Genomic DNA, 20,196 nt, shown 5'->3' with positions numbered 1-20,196 from the left:
TTTTTAGGCAAAGATCACATGGTCTTGTTTCTGTTCATGTTAAGGTCAAGAGGCTTAATTTACAGATTTTGTAATGTGGTGACAAGATCAAGATCTGCATGCCTCCCAATTTGCAATCAGAATAACTAGACAAAGCTTGTAGACACCATTTTTGATTGTGAAAAGCTTCATACTTTCCAGTAAGCCCATACATGGTCGTTGTTGATTTAGAGCCAGCTGGTGCACAAACTGTCACATGGTACTTCACAGATTATGGCAGCAAACTACACTTATAGGGTTAGTTGCCCTTTATGAATCTACAAGGCTTGTAAATTCGACTTCAAAGCTTGAAACTATTTGTCATTTTGATTACAGTATTTAGTTGTGTATGCATTAAAGACATTTTCTGTTTTGAAGAAAAATCACTTGTTGATCACTGAACTTTTGGAGGGCCTGATTCACCAAGGTAAACTTACAGTAAGTAAGTACAGTAAGTTTACGATTGTTTGCTGTTCATAAAGGTATTTTACTAGTGTTTACGACTACACATAAAAAGATAGGGCAGTCCTAATAGTACAAAGGTATTTTACTACTAGTAAAATACCTTTGTGACTAGCAAACAGTCGTAGACTTGCACAAAACTGTAATCCTACCTTTGTGAAGTATGCCCTGTGTGTCAATGCTGTGCGAGGCTTGTGTTGTGAGTTTCAAGCCCACAGTGCCTTTTTGAGTCAGGCTCTGCATAGTTACCCTTTGAGGCAAGTGTTAAAATGGATGTTCCCCAGTTTTAGGCACGGAGGTACAGGTGAAAGGCCCCCATTTCCATACTTGGGACTAGTAATTTCAGACTCGCCTGGGTCATTCTGAATCAGATGTCTCGAACACAAAAGGAGGGACTCTAACAAATGCAATAGGAAGCGGTTTAGTACAGATGTACCTTTTTAGGTCAGGCCACAGTTTTAGGGCTTTTTTCAGGGTAGAACTGTATGCTTTTGTCAATGTAAACTTTGTAATTGTTTGATGCGTCTTCTTGTAAAAAGATTGCATGGTCATGTTTATGTTAAAGCCAATTAGCTTAATATATACATTTTTTAATGTAGTGACAAAACAAGTAGGCCTTTAGACCTACCCATTTGATTGCGAAAAACGTCATTATTTCCAATAGGCTCACATGAGACCATCTGCTGGTGAGCAAACTGTCTCATAGTATCTCACAGATAATGAGAGAAAGCTACATTTACAAGTCTAGTTGCCCCTTGCAAAATTCCTCGTGATACACGATTTGCACCCTGGTCAATCTGCAGGCCAGTATAGGAGAGCTTCAGTCTCTAATTACACTAGAAATCCTGAAAACATTTGTTATGTTGAATATAATATTTAGTTGTGTGTAAGAAACGTTTCAGTTTTAAAGAAAAAGCACTGTCTACACATTGACTCAATGAGTGTTAATGGTGTGCACTCATGTGTTCAGAGTTTCTAGCCACAGCACCTCCTCGAGTAAGCCTTGAACTGCTCTGCCTAGTCAAAATTAAAGACAAGAGTTAAATAGAGTACTTGATTCTCTGATTGAGAGATCTGGGTGCGGCCACCCCAGGACACCAGAGATAAAAGACAAAAGACCTATATTGACATAACTGGGATAGTAACTTCTGACTGCCCTAGGGCCTCCTGAAAAGGATTTCTTAAATATAACCGGAAGAGGTTTTATATTGTGGACTCTCTGTCAAATGAAATAGGAAGGGATTTTACATTGTAAACTCTGACAAAAGTAATATTGAGGGGGTTTGAACTGTGAACCCTATTCAAAAATAATTGGAAAAGGGGGGAGGGGGGGGGGGGGGGGTTGAAGCTGTGAATGCCATAAAAAACACCATGAGTAGGGGCTTTACCTTTTGAACTATGACAGACACCCTAGGCTGTAAAGTTAAGTGCCTTTAGAACTTTACACAGGTGAATTACTCCCAGAACGCACTACATCAGAGGAAAGATGCAAGCCCAGCTATGAGAGAAGGATGTCACAAAGCTGTGCACTTGACCTGCTTAGAAAGTAAATCTTGTAAAATCAGACAGATGTACACTATTGGCTCCTAGGCGTTCAATATCTACCAAAGAGATACATTTTTGTACTAGAAACAAGCTTCATTACACCTTACTATGTCGTATTCACATATCTGCCTGTGAACATCACTTACTTATAATAAAAGACTTAGAATGTTCATCAAGCTCACAGAATGAGCCTGCATGAGGAACAGGCGGCTGGAGAATACAGCTTTATAATAATTCATTTTCCTATGCAGCAGGCAGGATATGTACATGAAATTATTTACCTGTGTTGTTAAAGGTTTCTGGAGTTTCCGAGTCTGGGAAAATTGTGTAGTTGTGTAGTTCATGAATATTTCACTGTGTTTTAAAACAGTAGTCTCTTTTTTCTGTCTTTTTTACAATGATACACATTTTAAAATGCTTTAATTAATTAAAGTTGAATTAAGTGCATATGTTATACAAAGCAATACGTTAAGTACACAATAACTATATATTTTTAAATGTGGCTTATTATTTCCTTATATTTAGCTCACGATAACATTTTTTTTAAAGCCAGTGCGCATTTAAGCAGGTAGATGCAACACCTGACCAGAGAAAGTGAAAACCCTAAAAAGAATAAATTATATGTTCAAACAGCAATTCACTCAGAGGGTCTCATCACCCAGTGGAGCACAAATCAAATTGTTTTAAATAGCTTCCTGAACGTTTAAAAAAAAAAACACTCCCACACATTTAATGGAAAGATTTAAAATATAAAACAAAAAATCTTTGTTGTTTACCAAATTGTTACTATTACTACTGCAGACTCCTTCATAGGAGAGGATTTCAACTCTACAGCTCCCGTTAAAATCCATGGCATTCAGAAGTGCATCAGTTTGCCATGACTATAGTACGTTAGCTCTTTAGCTGTTCATTGTGAGATGCAGTAGAACACTGGGAATGAACTTGAAGTCTGCTGCTGCAAGAAATTAGTTACTTACCTGTAACACCAGTTCATCAACATTGGACTCATTCATATATTCACAGGCTTGAATCACTTTTTCCATTGTCAGGCTGGGAATCCCCATTAGATTTAAACAGCAGTATTAAGTATTAAAAAAAGCCAAAGGTCTGAACAACAATGTTTGTTTACCAGCACATCCACCTCTTTTGAAACAACCTGATCTTTAGCCAATGAAGTGGAAGCACGAGCTTTCCTACTCCCCCTAAAGGCCATCTAGCTCAGATGTGAGGGAGTCCCCATTCAGACGTCTACTCCAATCGTCAAGTAAATTGTCGCTGTACTGGTCTATCCTGGTATTGAACCAGCCTTATCTTCAGCTTCCACAAAAATGTGAGTTGTTTTAAGGACATTTCCCGCCGGCGCCACACGACCCCACCCTGACGTCGTACGTGACGTCAGCGAGGTCATATAAGTCCCTCCCGGTGCGCTGACGTCCGTTTTCTTCTGTGAAACTTTTCCGAAGCACAACACGGAGCCACCAACAAAAAACTGTAAGTATGTGAACAGTGTGCGAGGATGGCGGAGACACCATCATAAAAGACAGAATTAGACACTACCTACATATAAGTGAAAAACTGTGAGAAAAAGCCCCGCAGGCTGAGCGAAGACCCTTCCCTGAGTGCTACAAGGGAAGAGCATCTCAACAGACCGAAATAGACTGATATTGCCATGTAAAACTGTGTCGTTTATTAAGAACGGAGCACAGAAGAACAACAGTGCACCGTAGGAAGGATGAAAAGACTGGCCCTTCCCCTATAAAAACGGAGGTTGAAACCAGAGCATAACCAACGACCAAGAGGAGACCAGGTCCCCGAGTCAATAGAAAAGACGGAAGGAAGGGAAGGTAACTGGAGAGGAAAACTAATCTCCTTGTGCTTGTAATACAGGAAGAAGCCCCTAAGCAAGGCTAACTGTATATGGAATCAATCAGAAGGGAGCCACAACTGAAATTCTGTGAGAGCTAACCCAATGGCAACTGAAGAGGCAAGCGGACAACACCACTCTGCAAGGTTCTCGCAGAACGGGGAGGCTGAGTGGGCGATAAGGAATCTGCGGCTAGACAACGTCTCTACCTGATACATCGTTACCGAAGGTAAGCAACTCATACATCTGATAGAGACATCTAGCCACAGATTCCTTAACTTAGAACAGATACCACTGCCAAAGGGGAGGTGGGTCTGCGACAGAACAACAGAAAGCGCCAAGCATCCAATCTGGCAACAGAGTGACGGATAAAGCGGGAAAGCTGTGGCAGAACAGCCAGACAGCAACCCAAGCAGCTCGAAGAGCAGAAATAACAGGATAGAAGATATCCTAAAAAGGCCAGAATGGCGCTACACCATACCCGTATCAAAACAATAGATGAGCCCTATACCAGAGCAAAGAAAGAGAGAGAGAGAGCAAAACCACTCTCCGCTTATTGGCACACAAAAGTACACCGACCCAAGCTCGAAATGAACTTGAAGAGAGACAACCAGAGCCTAACATACTAGCACACAAAGGGAGCCGAAGGAGCCGGTATCAAGAGCCCAAAGGCAGGAGCTTGAACCTGAGCAATGCGTTGGGAATAGCCGGTGGGACAAGAAACATGCCAAGTGCACACACAATCCCTAAAAAGGGTAATTAGGGGCAATTAGCATGAATTCTAAACCTGCTGAAACAGGTAGAAACATGCAGCAAGTAACGGCCATAGAGACCGTAAAGTGGCTAACACAAGAAGCATAAGAGTCCCCAACCAGGCCGTATGAAGCCAAAGTGAGAAACAACCACAATATAGACTTGCAGGCAATAGTCAAGGACCACTGCCATCAGAAGAGCTGCCCCGGAAGTGGCCAAAAACACTAAGTTGAGGGGAGGAGCTTTGCGCGCATCTGAGATGGCCGCGTGAGCACAGGGCTCCCGAGGACCCTCGCTGCCTCCCACATTTATCCTGTACAATATCCTGATTTGATGGAAGATCATTGAAGGCACAACCCGGCTGATGTACTAGCAGGTTTTTGGGTCGAAATTGGACGCAGGGTCCCCGAGCTTTGCCGTCTTGAACTTTGTTTACAACAAGGGGTGGTGATGGACAGAGTCTCTGAATTAAGCAGAGTACTCTCACCCAGTCAAGAGATCAGGGCTAGATCCAACACCGTTTTTTAGCTCATTGCACCATCCCAGTTTCAGAACCTGGCTGTATGCAAATTAGTCTGTCCCTGGCCCAGTGCATCATGGGAACAGGGCAGACCAGACTACAAAAGCCAATTCTTACACTGGGAAGGAAACAAGCTTCCGGGGACCGGTTTCTGGCATTACAGCCGTCTTCGGCCCGGCTTGCTTGAATCCTGATGGTGCAATGAGCAAGGGACTCACATCTGAGTATACCCTTCCACGCTTAGGGTGGACAAAATTATTTACAACAAGGGGTGGTGATGGACAGAGTCTCTGAATTAAGCAGAGTACTCTCACCCAGTCAAGAGATCAGGGCTAGATCCAACACCGTTGTTTAGCTCATTGCACCATCCCAGTTTCAGAACCTGGCTGTATGCAAATTAGTCTGTCCCTGGCCCAGTGCATCATGGGAACAGGGCAGACCAGACTACAAAAGCCAATTCTTACACTGGGAAGGAAACAAGCTTCCGGGGACCGGTTTCTGGCATTACAGCCGTCTTCGGCCCGGCTTGCTTGAATCCTGATGGTGCAATGAGCAAGGGACTCACATCTGAGTATACCCTTCCACGCTTAGGGTGGACAAAATTATTTACAACAAGGGGTGGTGATGGACAGAGTCTCTGAATTAAGCAGAGTACTCTCACCCAGTCAAGAGATCAGGGCTAGATCCAACACCGTTTTTTAGCTCATTGCACCATCCCAGTTTCAGAACCTGTCTTGAACTTTGTGGCCTTCTCCATGGAGCAGCCTGGACCTTGAGTGGTGGCAGTGCCCGGGTCGTAATTCAACAACGGCTTGCGGAGATCGGACCACAGCCTCACTTCACTTTCGGTTTCGTTTCTCCGGCGCACTGCCTCATATATGCGGTGTGTCTGTTGATCGGACAAGCCCTGATGCCAGCTCTTTGAGTTTCGGCGGGCGACTGTTTGGCTGTGGTCTCCACTTGGCTCAAATTTGCCTCCTGTGTTCCCGTGTGAGACTTTAAAGGAGCCATTTGGACCAGATTCCAAGCCTCCCTCCGGGGCACCCGACTCGCCATGACGGGTAAGCCTGAGGGTGAGAAACGGAAGGTCAAGACTACTTTCCGTGGAGGTTCTACCCAGACGAACGTCATGGACCGCTATACACTCTCTAATGGATCCCCTGGTGGCGCATCTAAGACCCGGGAGGAGGTGGTCAATGATCCTGCTGTGTTGGCGGACTTAACACTACAAGATGTGATGGGCGCCATTGCTGGCATTCAGTCTTCTATTGGCCAACAGTATGAAGCCTTGGCCCTGAAGTTGGACACGGTGGCGATCGATGTCAACCTCATTCGCACGGACTTGGCCAAGACGAATGAGAAGGTGAAGTTGTTAGACCTGAAGACATCCAGCCTTACCACGGACGTGTCCGACTTGCAAATAGAAGTGCGCAATCTTCGATCTGCTAATGACTTATTTGCTCGTCGCTTGGAGGATTTTGAAGGCCGTGCACGGCGCAATAACGTGCGTATTATTGGGGTCCCGGAAGAATCTAGTCCACTCGCCACTGATCTTCGAGTGGAGGACCTCATTCTTAATCATCTGGCACCAAAGGGCCTGAGCAAATTCTTTGCCATCGAACGTGCGCACAGAGTGCCAGGGGGACAGGCGAAACCCGGCTTTCCCCCTCGTCCGATTATTGCACGGATCTTCAACTTTAGAGATCGCAACGCCATTTTGCAGGCGGCACGGACAAGCGGCCCTACGCAGTTCGAGAACGCTGCGGTGAATTTTTTTCCGGATTTTTCTCAATCGGTCCAGAAACAACGTATGGGTTTTCAGGGTGTGAAACGGCAACTAAGAGACATGGAACTAAAGTATGCTATGTTATTCCCGGCCCGACTGCGTGTTGAATATGACAATCAAACATTTTTCTTTGTCAGACCTGAGGAAGTGAGTGACTGGTTGGACACTTTGCCGAATCACCGTGCTGGCCAGGAACATGCTGGTGGTGCGGAAGGGGGACTGATGGACCAAGAATGAATATGGTGCCTGTGTCCGGAACACTTTTCAACGTGATCGGCCGGAGTTTACTGACTTTTTTGATCATTCCGTTCATATCTTCGGAGGTAGCGGGGATGGCGGGGACCCTTTCCTCCTCTGGGGTTTTCTTTGTGTAGATTAGTTCATGTTTGTAATTGCTAGGGCGACAGGCACACTGCAAATTGGGGTGGCTTTTGAGTCGGTGCAGGGGTGCAGGGTGGGGGGGAGTTGTGTTGGGGACCTCGGGGGGAGGTTGGGACATGTTTTGGGATTGTTTGTGTTTGTTTTTTCTTTTTCAAGGCAAGGTACTTTCACTATCTTTGACATTGGTGTGATGCTCGTTATGCGATGGGAGTTCATTGTGAATGGGGGGTAGTGGGTTGAGGGTATTATGCTGGAATGTGAATGGGTTGGGTGACCGCATAAAGAGAGGGGTGGTTATGCAGCTGTTGCGGCGCCTTTCGCCTGATGTCGTTCTGTTACAAGAGACACACTTGATAGGAAATACTTGTCACGCTCTTAATAGACGGGGTTATCGTCTTGCTGCCCACTCTGGTTTTACATCTAGTTCTAGAGGAGTGGGTATTCTACTTAGGGTTTCCCTCCCCCTTGAGGTTGATGATGTGATCCTCGATGCCAGGGGTCGGTATGTTGCACTTGTCGGGCGGTGAGAGGGAAAACCTATCTCGTTGGTGTCAGTTTATGTCCCTCCGGGCTTGCAGTCCACGACATTCACGGACCTGGGCGGATGGTGCTGGGTCTCCCTGAGGGTGTTTTGATACTGGGTGGTGATTTTAACTCCGTCATTTCTGGCAAGATAGATCGCTATCCCCCCCGAGATCTCCCTGCTGCGCAGTCCTGGTTGGGCGACTTCCTGGAAACATTGGGCCTCATAGACTGCTGGAGACTAATGCATCCAGAGCAAACACAGTTCACTTTTCACTCGGGGGCTCATGGCAGTCTTTCTATATCGGATTATATCCTGATACCGGCGGCACTGTCCCCCTCGATTGGAGAGATTAGACACCTGGCCTGGGGCATTTCGGATCATTCCCCTATTTGGTTTCATTTTAATCTTAGCATCGGGGCTGAAGGCAGGGTGGCTCCGATTAACCCATGGTACCTCCTCAACCCCAAGACACGCGCTGAATTGATTAAATCATTTGATTTGTATTTTACTGAAAATGTTGGTTCTGTATCCTCACCTGTTTCGTTGTGGGAAGCTTTTAAGACTGTGATCAGGGGACCGGCATTGTCTTTGGTGGGGTGTGCCAAGAAATGTAAGAATGGGTCAATAGTTCAGCTCGAAACTGAAATCACGGACCTGGAGATTGCGTTGGAGCGGGGGGTGTCTCGGGACGCATTACATGTCCTCTACCTTAAACAATTAGAATATAAAACTCTGGTCACTGATGTGGCAAAGACGATGAGTAGGGAACAGCAGGGACGACTCTATGATGTGGGTGATAAAGCAGGTAAATTGATTGCTTGGCTGGACAGAAGAGAGAGAGCGAATCGAGTGGTTCCTGTGATTTTGACACGTGATGGTGTGGGTGTAACTGATCCCGTGGGCATTGTTGAATGCTTTGCTGATTATTTTCGTGAGGTCTATACCTCGGTGTCTGACAGGCCTGAAGATAATTCGCACTTGTTGCTCTGTGACATAGCGCTACCCTGTTTGTCGGAATCAGAGCGTGATTGCTTGGATGCCACGCCCTCGGTGGATGAGGTGGCTCTCGCGCTGCGCTCCCTTCGCTCCGGCAAGGCTCTGTGTCCCAATGGCCTTCCTGTGGAATTGTATAAGTTACGCCCTGATACTTTGGCTCCCCACCTGCGTGCTATGTTTCTGGCTGTGCGAGATAATGGTTCCCTCCCCAGGGACCAGCGTCTTGCGACCATTGTGGTGATCCACAAGGAGGGTAAACCTCGAGATCGCTGCTCGTCTTATAGACCCATTTCACTTTTAAATGCGGAACCCAAGATCCTCGCTAAATTGCTTGCTAATCGTCTGATTACGGTGATCGGCGACCTGATTCATCCGGATCAATCGGGTTTCATCCCGCACCGTAACACAGTGTTAAATTTGCGACGTTTGCATGGTGTTCTCGCGAGGGCCCCGACGCTGCGTGAACCGGCCATCTTGGCGTCCCTGGACGCCACGATGGCCTTTGACACGATCGAGTGGTCTTATCTCTGGGCGGTACTTGCCAAGTTTGGATTCGGCGCCGGTTTTATCGGTTGGGTCAAACTCCTGTATGAAACACCGCTAGCCCAGGTGGTGGTTAATGGTCGCGTCTCCGCTCCTTTTACTCTTGGTAGGGGCACACGACAGGGTTGTCCGTTGTCCCCACTCCTTTTTGCTTTGGCGTTGAAACCCCTCGCCGCCTGGCTACGGTGGGAACCCTCGATGAAGGGAATACGCTGGTCGCCGGAATTTGAGGGTCGCATTTCCCTATACGCGGATGATATTTTATTGTACCTTACCTCTCCCCAAAAATCACTCAATGTGTTGTTTAACGTACTTACCTCCTTCGGGAAGAACTCGGGCCTTATCATTAACTGGTCGAAATCCTACATTTATGTACTGGCGGGTGATGCCCCTCGTTTGCCACGGGGCTGTCCCATCCAGTTGTCGCGATCTGGCTTTAAGTACCTGGGTGTGTTTATCTCCATGGAACCGGCGGTTCGCTACAAACGTAATTTGCTCCCCCCACTCCAACGATTACGCTCCGATGTAGGGCGTTGGCGTAAATTACCGTTGTCTCCCCTGGGGCGTGCGGCCCTTTTTAAGATGATGTCCTTACCTCGTTTCCTATAAGCCCTCCAGAATAGTTTTCATGTTATCCCGTCGACGTATTTTCGGGAAGTAGAATCGTTGCAGAGGCAACTAATATGGGATGGACGTTCGCGCATAGCTCTTCCGAAATTGACACTCCCCTGGTATGATGGCGGTATAGCGCTCCCGGATATTCGTAGGTATTACTGGGCTTCCCACCTTGCTGCCATCAACCACGGGATGTATGGCCCGGCGTTGAATCCAGCATTCGAAATGGACAAGTGGCTGCTCCCGGGTGGAGATTATTATAGGGCACTTTACTCGAGACCCTCCCGTTCACAACTCACGGGACCTACCGCTATAGCTGTGCGGGTATGGCATAGCGCAACTGTGGCTATGGGCTGGAATGATAAATTGACGGGTGCGACACCACTCTATGACTCTGCGAAGTTGGGTGGCCTATGGAGGACGAAGGGATTTGATAAGTGGGACATGATCGGTATTAGTAAAGTGCGTGATCTCTGGGTTAAAGGAAAGGTTAAGGCCATCTCGGACCTACAAACGGAATATAATTTGAGTGACAGGGAGAGATTTCGTTACATCCAGGTGCGTCATGCTCTGAATTCCGTGTTGCCAGTGGGTAGTGCTGTTCCGGATTCCTCCCCCCTCGAAGATCGTATACTGGATGGCTATGTGCCGGATAGTACTATCTCGCTGTTCTACAAGAAAATGATTAATGACCGATCGGGTCTGCCCGATCGCCTCCGTGAGGCCTGGATTGCTGATGGTATTGAACTGGACGATGAGGATTGGCAGTCTGCGATTGCCTCTCCCAAGGAGGTGGCGATTCCGGCCCGTCTCCGTCTGGTCCAACTCAAGATCCTCCATAGAATTTATGTCACTGGTCCCCGTCTAATTCATATGGGCTTCTCTACGGATGGTATGTGTCGGCGTGGGTGTAGTCTCCTTGGCACCTATCTCCACATCATATGGGAATGCCCTGTGGTGGTGCGATTCTGGAAACGTATACATGAGATTATGGGTGATGTCACGGGTGTTGTTATGGTGCCGGAAGCCCGACAATGTTTATTGAATGTATGGGGTCCGAATGACTATGACGTGTCGCAGCTTCAGTGGGTGACTTTGGCCATCATGGTTGCGAAGAGGGATATTGCCCAGTTGTGGGGATCCCAAAGACCGCCTACAGTGACTGCTTGGAAAGAGAGTCTGGACTGGTGCATGTTTCGAGAGAAAACAGTATATATTGCAAGAGGCAGGCCCACAAAATGGGGGAAGATTTGGAATCCGTGGAACTAATACCGTGGAGATATTTGTACACCCCCACTTACCGCTATCCAGAGTCCTTCCCTATCGCCCTGACTTATATCCCTTCCGGCTGTGGTATAACGTATTGTTCCTATGCAACTCTGCCTCCCTCCCCTCATCTGCATTCAATGACTTTTTGCTCCTGATTCATGTATCTCCCGTCCTCCATGAGCACAGACCTAATGACTGCATTATTGCTGTACTGCCTTGCTTGTCTGTTTGATGTTTTGTTGTTTTTGTGTTTCAAATAATAAAAAAGTTACAAAAAAAAAAAAAAACACCAAGTTGAACGAATGGTGGGAAGAATCTCAGAATCCGAGACCAACACCCCAGAAAAGACACGTACGGCGTCGACACCAAAAAGGGAGCATATGGCAAATTGGGAAATCACTCCAGTAAGCAGACGCAAGGAGTAACCTATGGGCAACTTGCAACAACTCAGAAAAGCTCCCCCATACATGGAGATATTGGTCCAGATCTCGCAGCCTCGAAAAGAGGGGGCGACATAGGAAGAGGAATACTAAGGCAACCAGCATGTATACAGAAATGTATGAACATTAAATTATGTAGAGACAGAACTAGCCAGGAGCAAGAACATCTCCATACCGGATCATACCTAGTTCAGTAAGGGCAGGTTGGAGCCGTTTTTGAAGAGGACACCATGAAACCTCCCAAGGAGGTGGATGACCATGTCGTAAGCAGATGGCCCAAGGTAAATACATAGAACATCGTACAACAGACCACCAGGCCGAGCATTGGGTCCACAGGATCTCCAGGCCCAGGTGAGATAAGCAAAGCTATATAATACTACACAAGTATCCCACATGGAGTATGCATACCCCAAACAACGGGGAACACCTCTTAGGGCAATAAGCCAAGAAAAAGGAGCACAGTAACTAACTGAACCCGGGAACATGAGTTCCGAGCCGTATGACATTACCGAGCCGAACCACCAGCTCAATACCACAGTCAGAGGACTAGACACAGAACCTGTGGAACACGGCCACAGCAGGCCATCAGGCAGCTCAAAGCAAAATGCATCCAAGGGATGCCAATAAAGGGGGACTCACCCTTGACTACAGAATAGGAAGACATAAGGCTCACTGCCCATATTAAACACCGAGCGCATCTAAAGTATGTGAAATGAAAAAATACCACCACAGAAGAGAGGCCTAAGAAGACCCAAGTGGGAGGACGAAAGCCCGCAAGGAGCCGTTAGAGGGGGCAGGGAAGGAAAGGCAGTCTGTAACACAAACCCCTGCGCATCAGGATGCACAAAAAGACAAAAAGGATCATGTGGAGCAGGACGGTGGCGGTGCAAAACTGAACGAGCCACTGGGTCACCTGAAGCAGGCTGGACCCAGGTACATAAAAGGGTATCATAAAGGGAAGTCTCAAAGTGCAGAAGTGGCTCCACATTCCCGGACCCACGGTGAAGGACCTCAAGCAAGGGGTCCACAGACAAAAGGGGATTGCACGTTTAAAATGCGAGTGGCCAATGAGTCCACTCTAAAAAAAGCCGCACCAACCTCGGTAGCCCTCCGCGAAGGGGACAACAGCTCATCAGTGAGGGAGGGGTATTAGCTGAGACTCCCTAGACACTAAGGGTGTGACCAATGCCCCACGTAAGGGAGCCCCATTGAAGAATGAGGATCCTGATCAGGCTCCTGGGGAGGCGAAAAACCTGCCGGATCTGGGAGCTCCTGAGGAGGCTCCACATATTCCAAGGGGGCACTGGCAACAATAGCTCCGGCGACGCGGTGTGAGAGGGTGGTGCCGAACTCTCTCCAGAGGCCTCTAGAGAAGAGCCCACAACTCGGCATCGACACGGTGCCAAAGCGACGCATGTGGGCGCCGATTGTGCCTCATCAGGCGCCGACTGGGCTACATCCGGCGCCGACACTATGACAAACTCCCCTTCCGAAGAAGGAGAAGACGCCGGAGCGAGGCAAGCTTTCGGCGCCGCCTCGGTGCCAACTCCGCCTCATCCATGACAGCCTCCAACTCCGGAGAAAGAAGCGGAGGCGGAGCCGGGGAGGTGAGCCTCTGGTGCCGACCCTGGCTCCGGACAGGCAGCTGCCTGCCCGGAAGCCCGGGGTGTGCTCAAGGCAGGGCTATGAGCACCGGCAACCACCTGCGGCGCCACAGGGAGCCCAGCAGGACTATGCGGCGCGGCAGAGGCGCCGTGGGTCGTAGAGGGGGACCCAGCTGGGCCGCGCCCTAACAACTCCATGTGGACCGTAAAGGGGGACCCAACTGGCCCGCGCCCTAACAACACCACATCTCAAACGTTCCTGGGGGGCAAAGGCTCAATTGGCGCTGGGGGCAAAGACGCCGGCGAGTCTGTCGGAGATCCCACAAGAAGAAGAGGCCTCAAGGACGCCCCAGGAATGGGAGAGGACCCAAGGGAGGCCTGCAGAGCTGCGGCATATGCCTCCATCTGGGCCTGAGTCGCCCCCACACCCGGAAAGGGCGGATAGAGGGGGGCGACTGTCGGGAGAGCACATCCGGAATATTCCGGAAACCAGTGCCCGACAACAGAAGAAGGGGAGGTCGAAGACCTCGGCGACAAGCGCCTCGACTTACCAAGCAGCGAACGACGGTCCCGGGCCCCAGAGGGCGATCGATGGTGGAACCGGACGTAGAGGGATGTGCCGTTGATGAAGAGGCCGGGGGGGCGAGACGACTCCAACCGGGACAGCCGTGCCGAGAGAAGCTTCATACGGTGCTCCCGCCGAGACTTTGGCTACAGGTGTTGGCAGGCTTCACAGTCCGTAGAGTCATGGTGCTCGCCCAGACACCACATACAAATAAGATGCGGGTCTGTCGTGGACATCTGCCGTGAACAGGAATTACAAGTTTTAAAGCCCGAAGGCATTGCACACTGTTCCCGACGCAAAGCGTCAAAAAGGAGGCCTAAAAACAGGCCAGAGGACCTGCTCACTCCGGATCCGCATTGCACGCGGAAAAGAAGGAAAACTGACGTCAGTGCACCGGGAGGAACTTATATGACCTCAGCGATGTCATGTATGTGGACGACGTCAGGGCGGAGTCGTGTGGCGCCATCCCCCGTCAAGCGCAGAGGTGCTGCTGCAAAAAAATTCCAGATCCAGTCTGACGCCTGGGGATTTTCTAAGTTAAGGAATCTGCGGCTAGATGTCTCTATCAGATACCATTGTTAACCAAGAGAAGAAATCTCTGTGTATGAGATGCGTATTGACAGTGCTCAGCATTTTGACACACTCTTAAAACGTTTGGTTACACATATGAAATAAGATATTACACCATTTTCTGAGCAAGGTATCACTTACATACACTCTCTAAGGAACATAATTTATAGATTTAAATCACAAGAGACTAACCAGACCTTTGCTGATACAGTTTCAAGTTTGTTATTGGAAATGGACTGCTAGAAGAGTGGAGACAGGTCTTAAAACATAAAGCCAACCTTTGGGCTGCTGATTATCTTTGACCCCAGGCATACAGGTCCAAATCTTTGGGCAGCAGCCAATATAAACTATTCAGCTTCTTACTAGATTAGTATTTCCCGTATAACAAAATGTAGGACTTGAACTGGAGAAAAGGTTTGTTTTCATTTCACACATTATGGGAACTATTCAAAGCGGTTTGCTCCACCTTCAAACACGAAAACTTATTTTTAAGTACTTAAGACATTCAACAAGATATCACAGCTATTAATATCTTGTTCAACTCCAGCCCGGATCAGGAAAATGAGGATATCTGGGCCTCTGCCATTATACTCGATTCGAATTGGAAAGTGCACTGAACAGCAGCTGAAATCCTTTTAATACTGACTTTGGTATGTCTCTTGCTCAGCTTTTCTCCATGAATTACACTGCTTTAGCCTTAGAGTACAATTTTAGACCCAGTCGGTGGTCCACTAGGCACTGCAAGATCAATGGCACGCCTTTAATTGCAATGAGAGTTCAACAATATGTTACCACATGCATTGTTCACCACTTCCAAGTACCACATGCTTACATTTCACACAACCAGAAAAGCATGCACGGTGGACAGTCCATGAACTACTTTATCTCTCTCAGATAGGTCTATCACTCAACACGTACGATTCTGAAAGTATAAACAACAACTCTAGTTATCTATCCACTTCACTAATGCAATGTATATTTAGTCGGTTTTGGATGAATGTTCCTTAACACCCAGAAACCTGCATGGCTGAAAGACAACTACCAATAACATCATTAATATTTGACCATAAAATTATATTCGAGTCCTTTAGTGATTAAAGATTAATTTTTCACTTTATCTGTGACCAGTAGCTTACCATTTGTTGAATTCGGTGAAAGCTTTTCCCATGGAAACTAAACGCTTGTTCAAAGAGTACTTTGTCTTCTACGGTCCACTCATCAGGAAATGGAGTGAAATTAGGCAGGTCAGCCAGAGACTTCTCAATGTTATGTTTATGCCAAAACAACATTCCAAGTGCCTTTGAAAATAAATTAGCTTTCAATAAAAATACCATACACAATCAGAAAACATTTTTATTTTTTCATTCACCTATATCATAGATCTTCCCCTTCAGGACTTTACCCGTTAGAGGCCTATATAGGCTTTGCCTGTCATTTTCCATGTTCTGTTGCCTCCCACTTTTACACACCACTGCTTGAGTCCATCACTTTCTCCCTCTCTCCCAGCCCTACCCACCAAGATCTGGGACAGCACTTACACACAATACATATTTGTGTGGCCTAGACTAAAACACTTGCACTTTTCTTAATTATATGATGAAAGGTTGCCTAGTTCATGTAAGTAAAGGAAAGAGATGTTAAAAGACCTTACAATATATTAGAAAATGCTGTTTGGCTAACTAGGCATACCAGTTTTTTAAAAGTTCCAATGCACAGCTTGCATTTACCTTTAATATGTGGCATCTTGAATGTATTCAATAAATTGAGTCCAGTAATATGTTCTGATTGATGTATACATTTTGAAAACCGAGAATTATGCCTTCATGCACAAATGTTAAATAAAGTACCAAACACCTCAAAGGAATGCTTATGCTACGCAGCAAACTACGTTTTTGATCAACTCCATTTAAAGCTTTCTCGTCAATCTATCTTAAACCCCTTGCTGCCATGCACCTGACCTGCTATCCATAGATCAACACTAATTGCTCTACTAGGGCAAAATGTAAGTGGCATTTCAGGGAAACTGGCAAATTCCCCCTGCTATCCTGAAAATCTAATGCCCTCTCCGAACAGACTTTTTGTCTTATGCTATCACATGCATATTTACAAACATTCTTAAACAAGAGGTTTTTTCATGTGAACACTATTATTGAAGTCTGTTTGGGAGTGTTAGCACTTTTCTATGTGTCACCATACGAGCATTTGTAGGCCTCACAAATCTCACAGACAACTGGTGCACTTATACTTAGAGAGATCATGCTTTAGGGAAAAGCGAGCTCACACTTCAACATCTCCAGCAAAGGCATGAAGACCATAAGGCAAAGCGTTGCTTTTGACATGGTTCCAGTCTGGACAATGTGGTACATTATAAAATAGTCACTGTGAGCTAGAATCACATTATCCTTTAAATCTGAAAATCTCCTAGTCAATAGCTTGCAAGACAGCTACCCCCTTATGCAAGCTCTCAAAAATCCTCCTCTCAAAAATCGTGAAATCCCTCATAGAAAACACTCAAACCCCTTCTCCATCTAGTGGACACATCCCTCAGAAAAGGCGCATTCTTAGCCACTTTCAAAACAGGATTTCCCACTGCTCAAGAAGGCAAAGATAGACCTCAAATACCATAGCGCAGTATGACCTCCGGCAGATCCTGTGAAGCACAGCCTTCACCCATGTACAGTGCACCTGTCCCATAGCCTGCTGAGGATAGCCACTGACTTAAGTCTTGAAGCATCTCTATGAACTTGCAAAAGATTCATGCAGAAAGAAAACTGTTTTTGTACTAGCAGGCAAAAAGTTTGTGATGTCACATAAAAGGTATTTTGTGACATCATTTGCGAAGTTTTGTAGAACAGCAAAAGCACAAGTTGAAATGTAGTAAATGTACACTGCAAGTCAGAAAAGACTTTCCATGTGAAAAGTACCTTTGGCAACTCTTTCTGAATCACAAAGAGGAGGGACCGTGGTCGGGTCTGCATGTGGCAATAATTATATTGTGTGTGTGTGTGTGTGTGTGTGTGTATATATTCACTTAAAAAAAGGACAGGGACTTTAGAGTTAGGTTCAGATTTTTACACACACAAAACCATAGAAATTCAGCAATTATAGTTAGAGTCACGTCAATGAACTATAACTTGTGTCCTAAGGTAACTATAAATTGCCCCTCTACCATGCACAGGTTTCTCATCAATAATTTTACAGAAAATGTTGCACTGATATTATCAATGATGTCATAGATCACGTCACGAGTGATGTGATATGTGGAGCAATTAGCAGTGTATGGCGAGTGGGCGAGTTATAGTTACCTTAGGGCATAAGTTATAGTTTCTTGACTACTGAACAGATTTACACCAAATTACAACAATCATTGGTAAATGCATTAGGTTTCGCCTATGGGATTAATAATAAGAGGCATGGGAGCAGATATGGGTGCAGGGAGGTTGAGTGCTCTCTGTGCAGGGTGAATGAAGGTTGATAACTGTATGAGTGCAGCCCTTAAGAGTGGGACACTGCACAGAGGTCTCAGCATGCATGACATCATGTACTAAAGGGTGGTAGTGCCAGGGGTTCCTCGGTCTTGCAGGTGAACCTGCAGCAGAGAAGAGGGAGGACACACTAGATGGGCCTGCGGGCACTCTTGGACAATCCTGCAGTCACTTTCCATGAAGGAGTTAAGGTGGATGAGCTTTTTCCCCAAGTTTTGTGAAGATTCTTTAAATGGTGGCAAAGTTACAAGTGAAACAAAAACACTCTTCCTATGGAAACTCTGACCTAACCTTCAGTTTACAAGGTTAAATCCTAGTACTGTAAGATTTCGGCAACTGCTGCTGAGATCCAAGTGTAGTTTGCAGGTCACAAAACGGTATGTTATTAACTAGTTCTCTGACATATGCTAGTAATGGAAACAACATGACTTTAACCAATTTGGCATAGGTTGAACCACTTCCATGGCTAATTCAATCATTTTGTGAACATTAATATTTACTTTGTGTGTGCTATATAAATAGGCATTGTTAGCATAATTACACAACTACACCTTAATGTATACAAAGTATTACATATTGTATTGTATTATAGCATTTGGATAATACCTCATACCCATGCTCCTTCTCACTTTCTGAGTCGTCAGTTAAACGGATAGCCTATGTGACGTAAAAACTTGATAGTGATAGTGTACAGAACCATGGTGCATAAAAACAAAAATGTATATGTTATTTTCTATGTCTATATTTCTTGTACCTCTGGCGCCATCACACACTTGTATTCCTTGTCCTTTTCTTTTCAAGTCCTTTGTCTTTTTTAGAACACTTTCACATTTCTGATTTTACTCTTGGCGTTCTTGTGCAGTGACAAAGAAGAGTGCAATTTTGTTTCCCTTGATGGCCTACTGACTCAGGTGCACTGTCCTTGGCTGCTGGATACTTAATCAAAGGTACAACTCTGGTAAATTCAGTTAATTCCCAGAGTTTAAAACTCTCTATCATGCCGCTTTTTAAAATTCAGTTAATTACCAAATTTAAAACCCTCTACCAGTCCTCTTTTCTTTAAATAATCCCAGCTCTATTTTACAACTGAATCACGGCCTGATTTAGATCTCAACGGATGGGTTACTCCGTCACAAGGGTGTTGGATATCCTGTCTGCCGAAATATAAATCCTAAAGGATATAATGTAATCATGGCCGGACTGAGAACGCAAACCAGCCCTGGCAATCAAGTTGGACTGGCCTGGGGGCGGGGGACACTGCTGCTGCTTTTGTTACAGGGTGCTGATATTGCAGCACTGCTGCAAAACACCCCCCACTCACAAAAAAGGCCCCCACTGCTCCAAAATCAGCCCCCAAACTTCCGGCACACAGGGGAAACGCCCAGTGCCTGCTTTGGCCGCTTCGGCCATGAATGAAATTCATTTTTCAGCAGACAGGATATCCGTCACTGTTGTGATAGAGTAGCCCATCCACAAAGATCTAATTAAGGCTCTCAGTCTGTTAAGCAGTTGCTGGAAAAGGAAGTAAGCACTGCTGGCCACACAGTACAATCTATATACCCCCGAAAAGGCCCTCAGTGTAAAGTACTCAACAGTTGGAAGACCACTGCTGTAGACAATCTCGCATTATCAATAAAATGAAATTAACAAATGAGTCTATTCACACAGTGGGGAATAATTCTATTGTTTATGGCTACCAATTAAAGTCCTAAAATACCGAACTAATGTTGTGAGGTTCACTGTGGATTACCATTTTTTCAAGAAATCTCAAAAAGCACACAATGCAAACCATCAGTTCTGTTTCTGTGTATATGATGGAGTCATCTGCTTATAATACAAATAAATACAAAGGTTGATAAAGTAAAATATGATAACCAGGAAACAGAAGCAAGTTTGCACAAGGTTCTTCAAATATATCCCATTATATGCCTAGAAGACATGTCTTCTTGTAAGTTTTAAGAAACGAACTATTACTATGGAAAATTATTTGAATGAGAAGTGCTGTATCTGGGAAAGATTATTTGGATTTCAGAATATGAGGGTTGCAACGTTTTTTTCAATCTAGTTACGCACCTGTTCGACATTGTAGCCATGCTTTTCCTTCGCAATAGCAATGTATTCATCCACTGTAACAAAAGAGTATGTTGATTATTTTGACAACACCCCAAGTGGTGTTTTAATTATAAAGCACACATTTAAAACTGCATTAAAAATACAATTATGTGCATTCATTTAGTCAAACTACTGAATGGAA

General features: G+C 45.8%; 1 protein-coding gene across 4 annotated transcripts in view; it reads right to left on the bottom strand.

The window, feature by feature from the left end:
* Positions 1-20,196, bottom strand: part of RCOR3 (REST corepressor 3) — a 320,065-nt gene that overhangs the window by 173,681 nt on the left and 126,188 nt on the right. For all 4 annotated transcript variants that reach the window (XM_078649728.1, XM_078649725.1, XM_078649727.1 and 1 more), the window contains 2 exons: positions 20,016-20,068; positions 15,594-15,755 (listed from right to left, as the gene is read on the bottom strand). In XM_078649728.1, the coding sequence (XP_078505854.1) occupies positions 15,594-15,755; positions 20,016-20,068 (215 nt within the window). The remainder of the gene's footprint in view (positions 1-15,593; positions 15,756-20,015; positions 20,069-20,196) is intronic.

Source organism: Lissotriton helveticus, chromosome 6, assembly GCF_964261635.1.
Source record: "Lissotriton helveticus chromosome 6, aLisHel1.1, whole genome shotgun sequence".
In the NCBI taxonomy this organism is placed as follows: domain Eukaryota; kingdom Metazoa; phylum Chordata; class Amphibia; order Caudata; family Salamandridae; genus Lissotriton; species Lissotriton helveticus.
The sequence above is the reverse complement of the archived record's forward strand: the minus strand, read 5'-3'. Positions and strand labels throughout refer to the sequence as shown.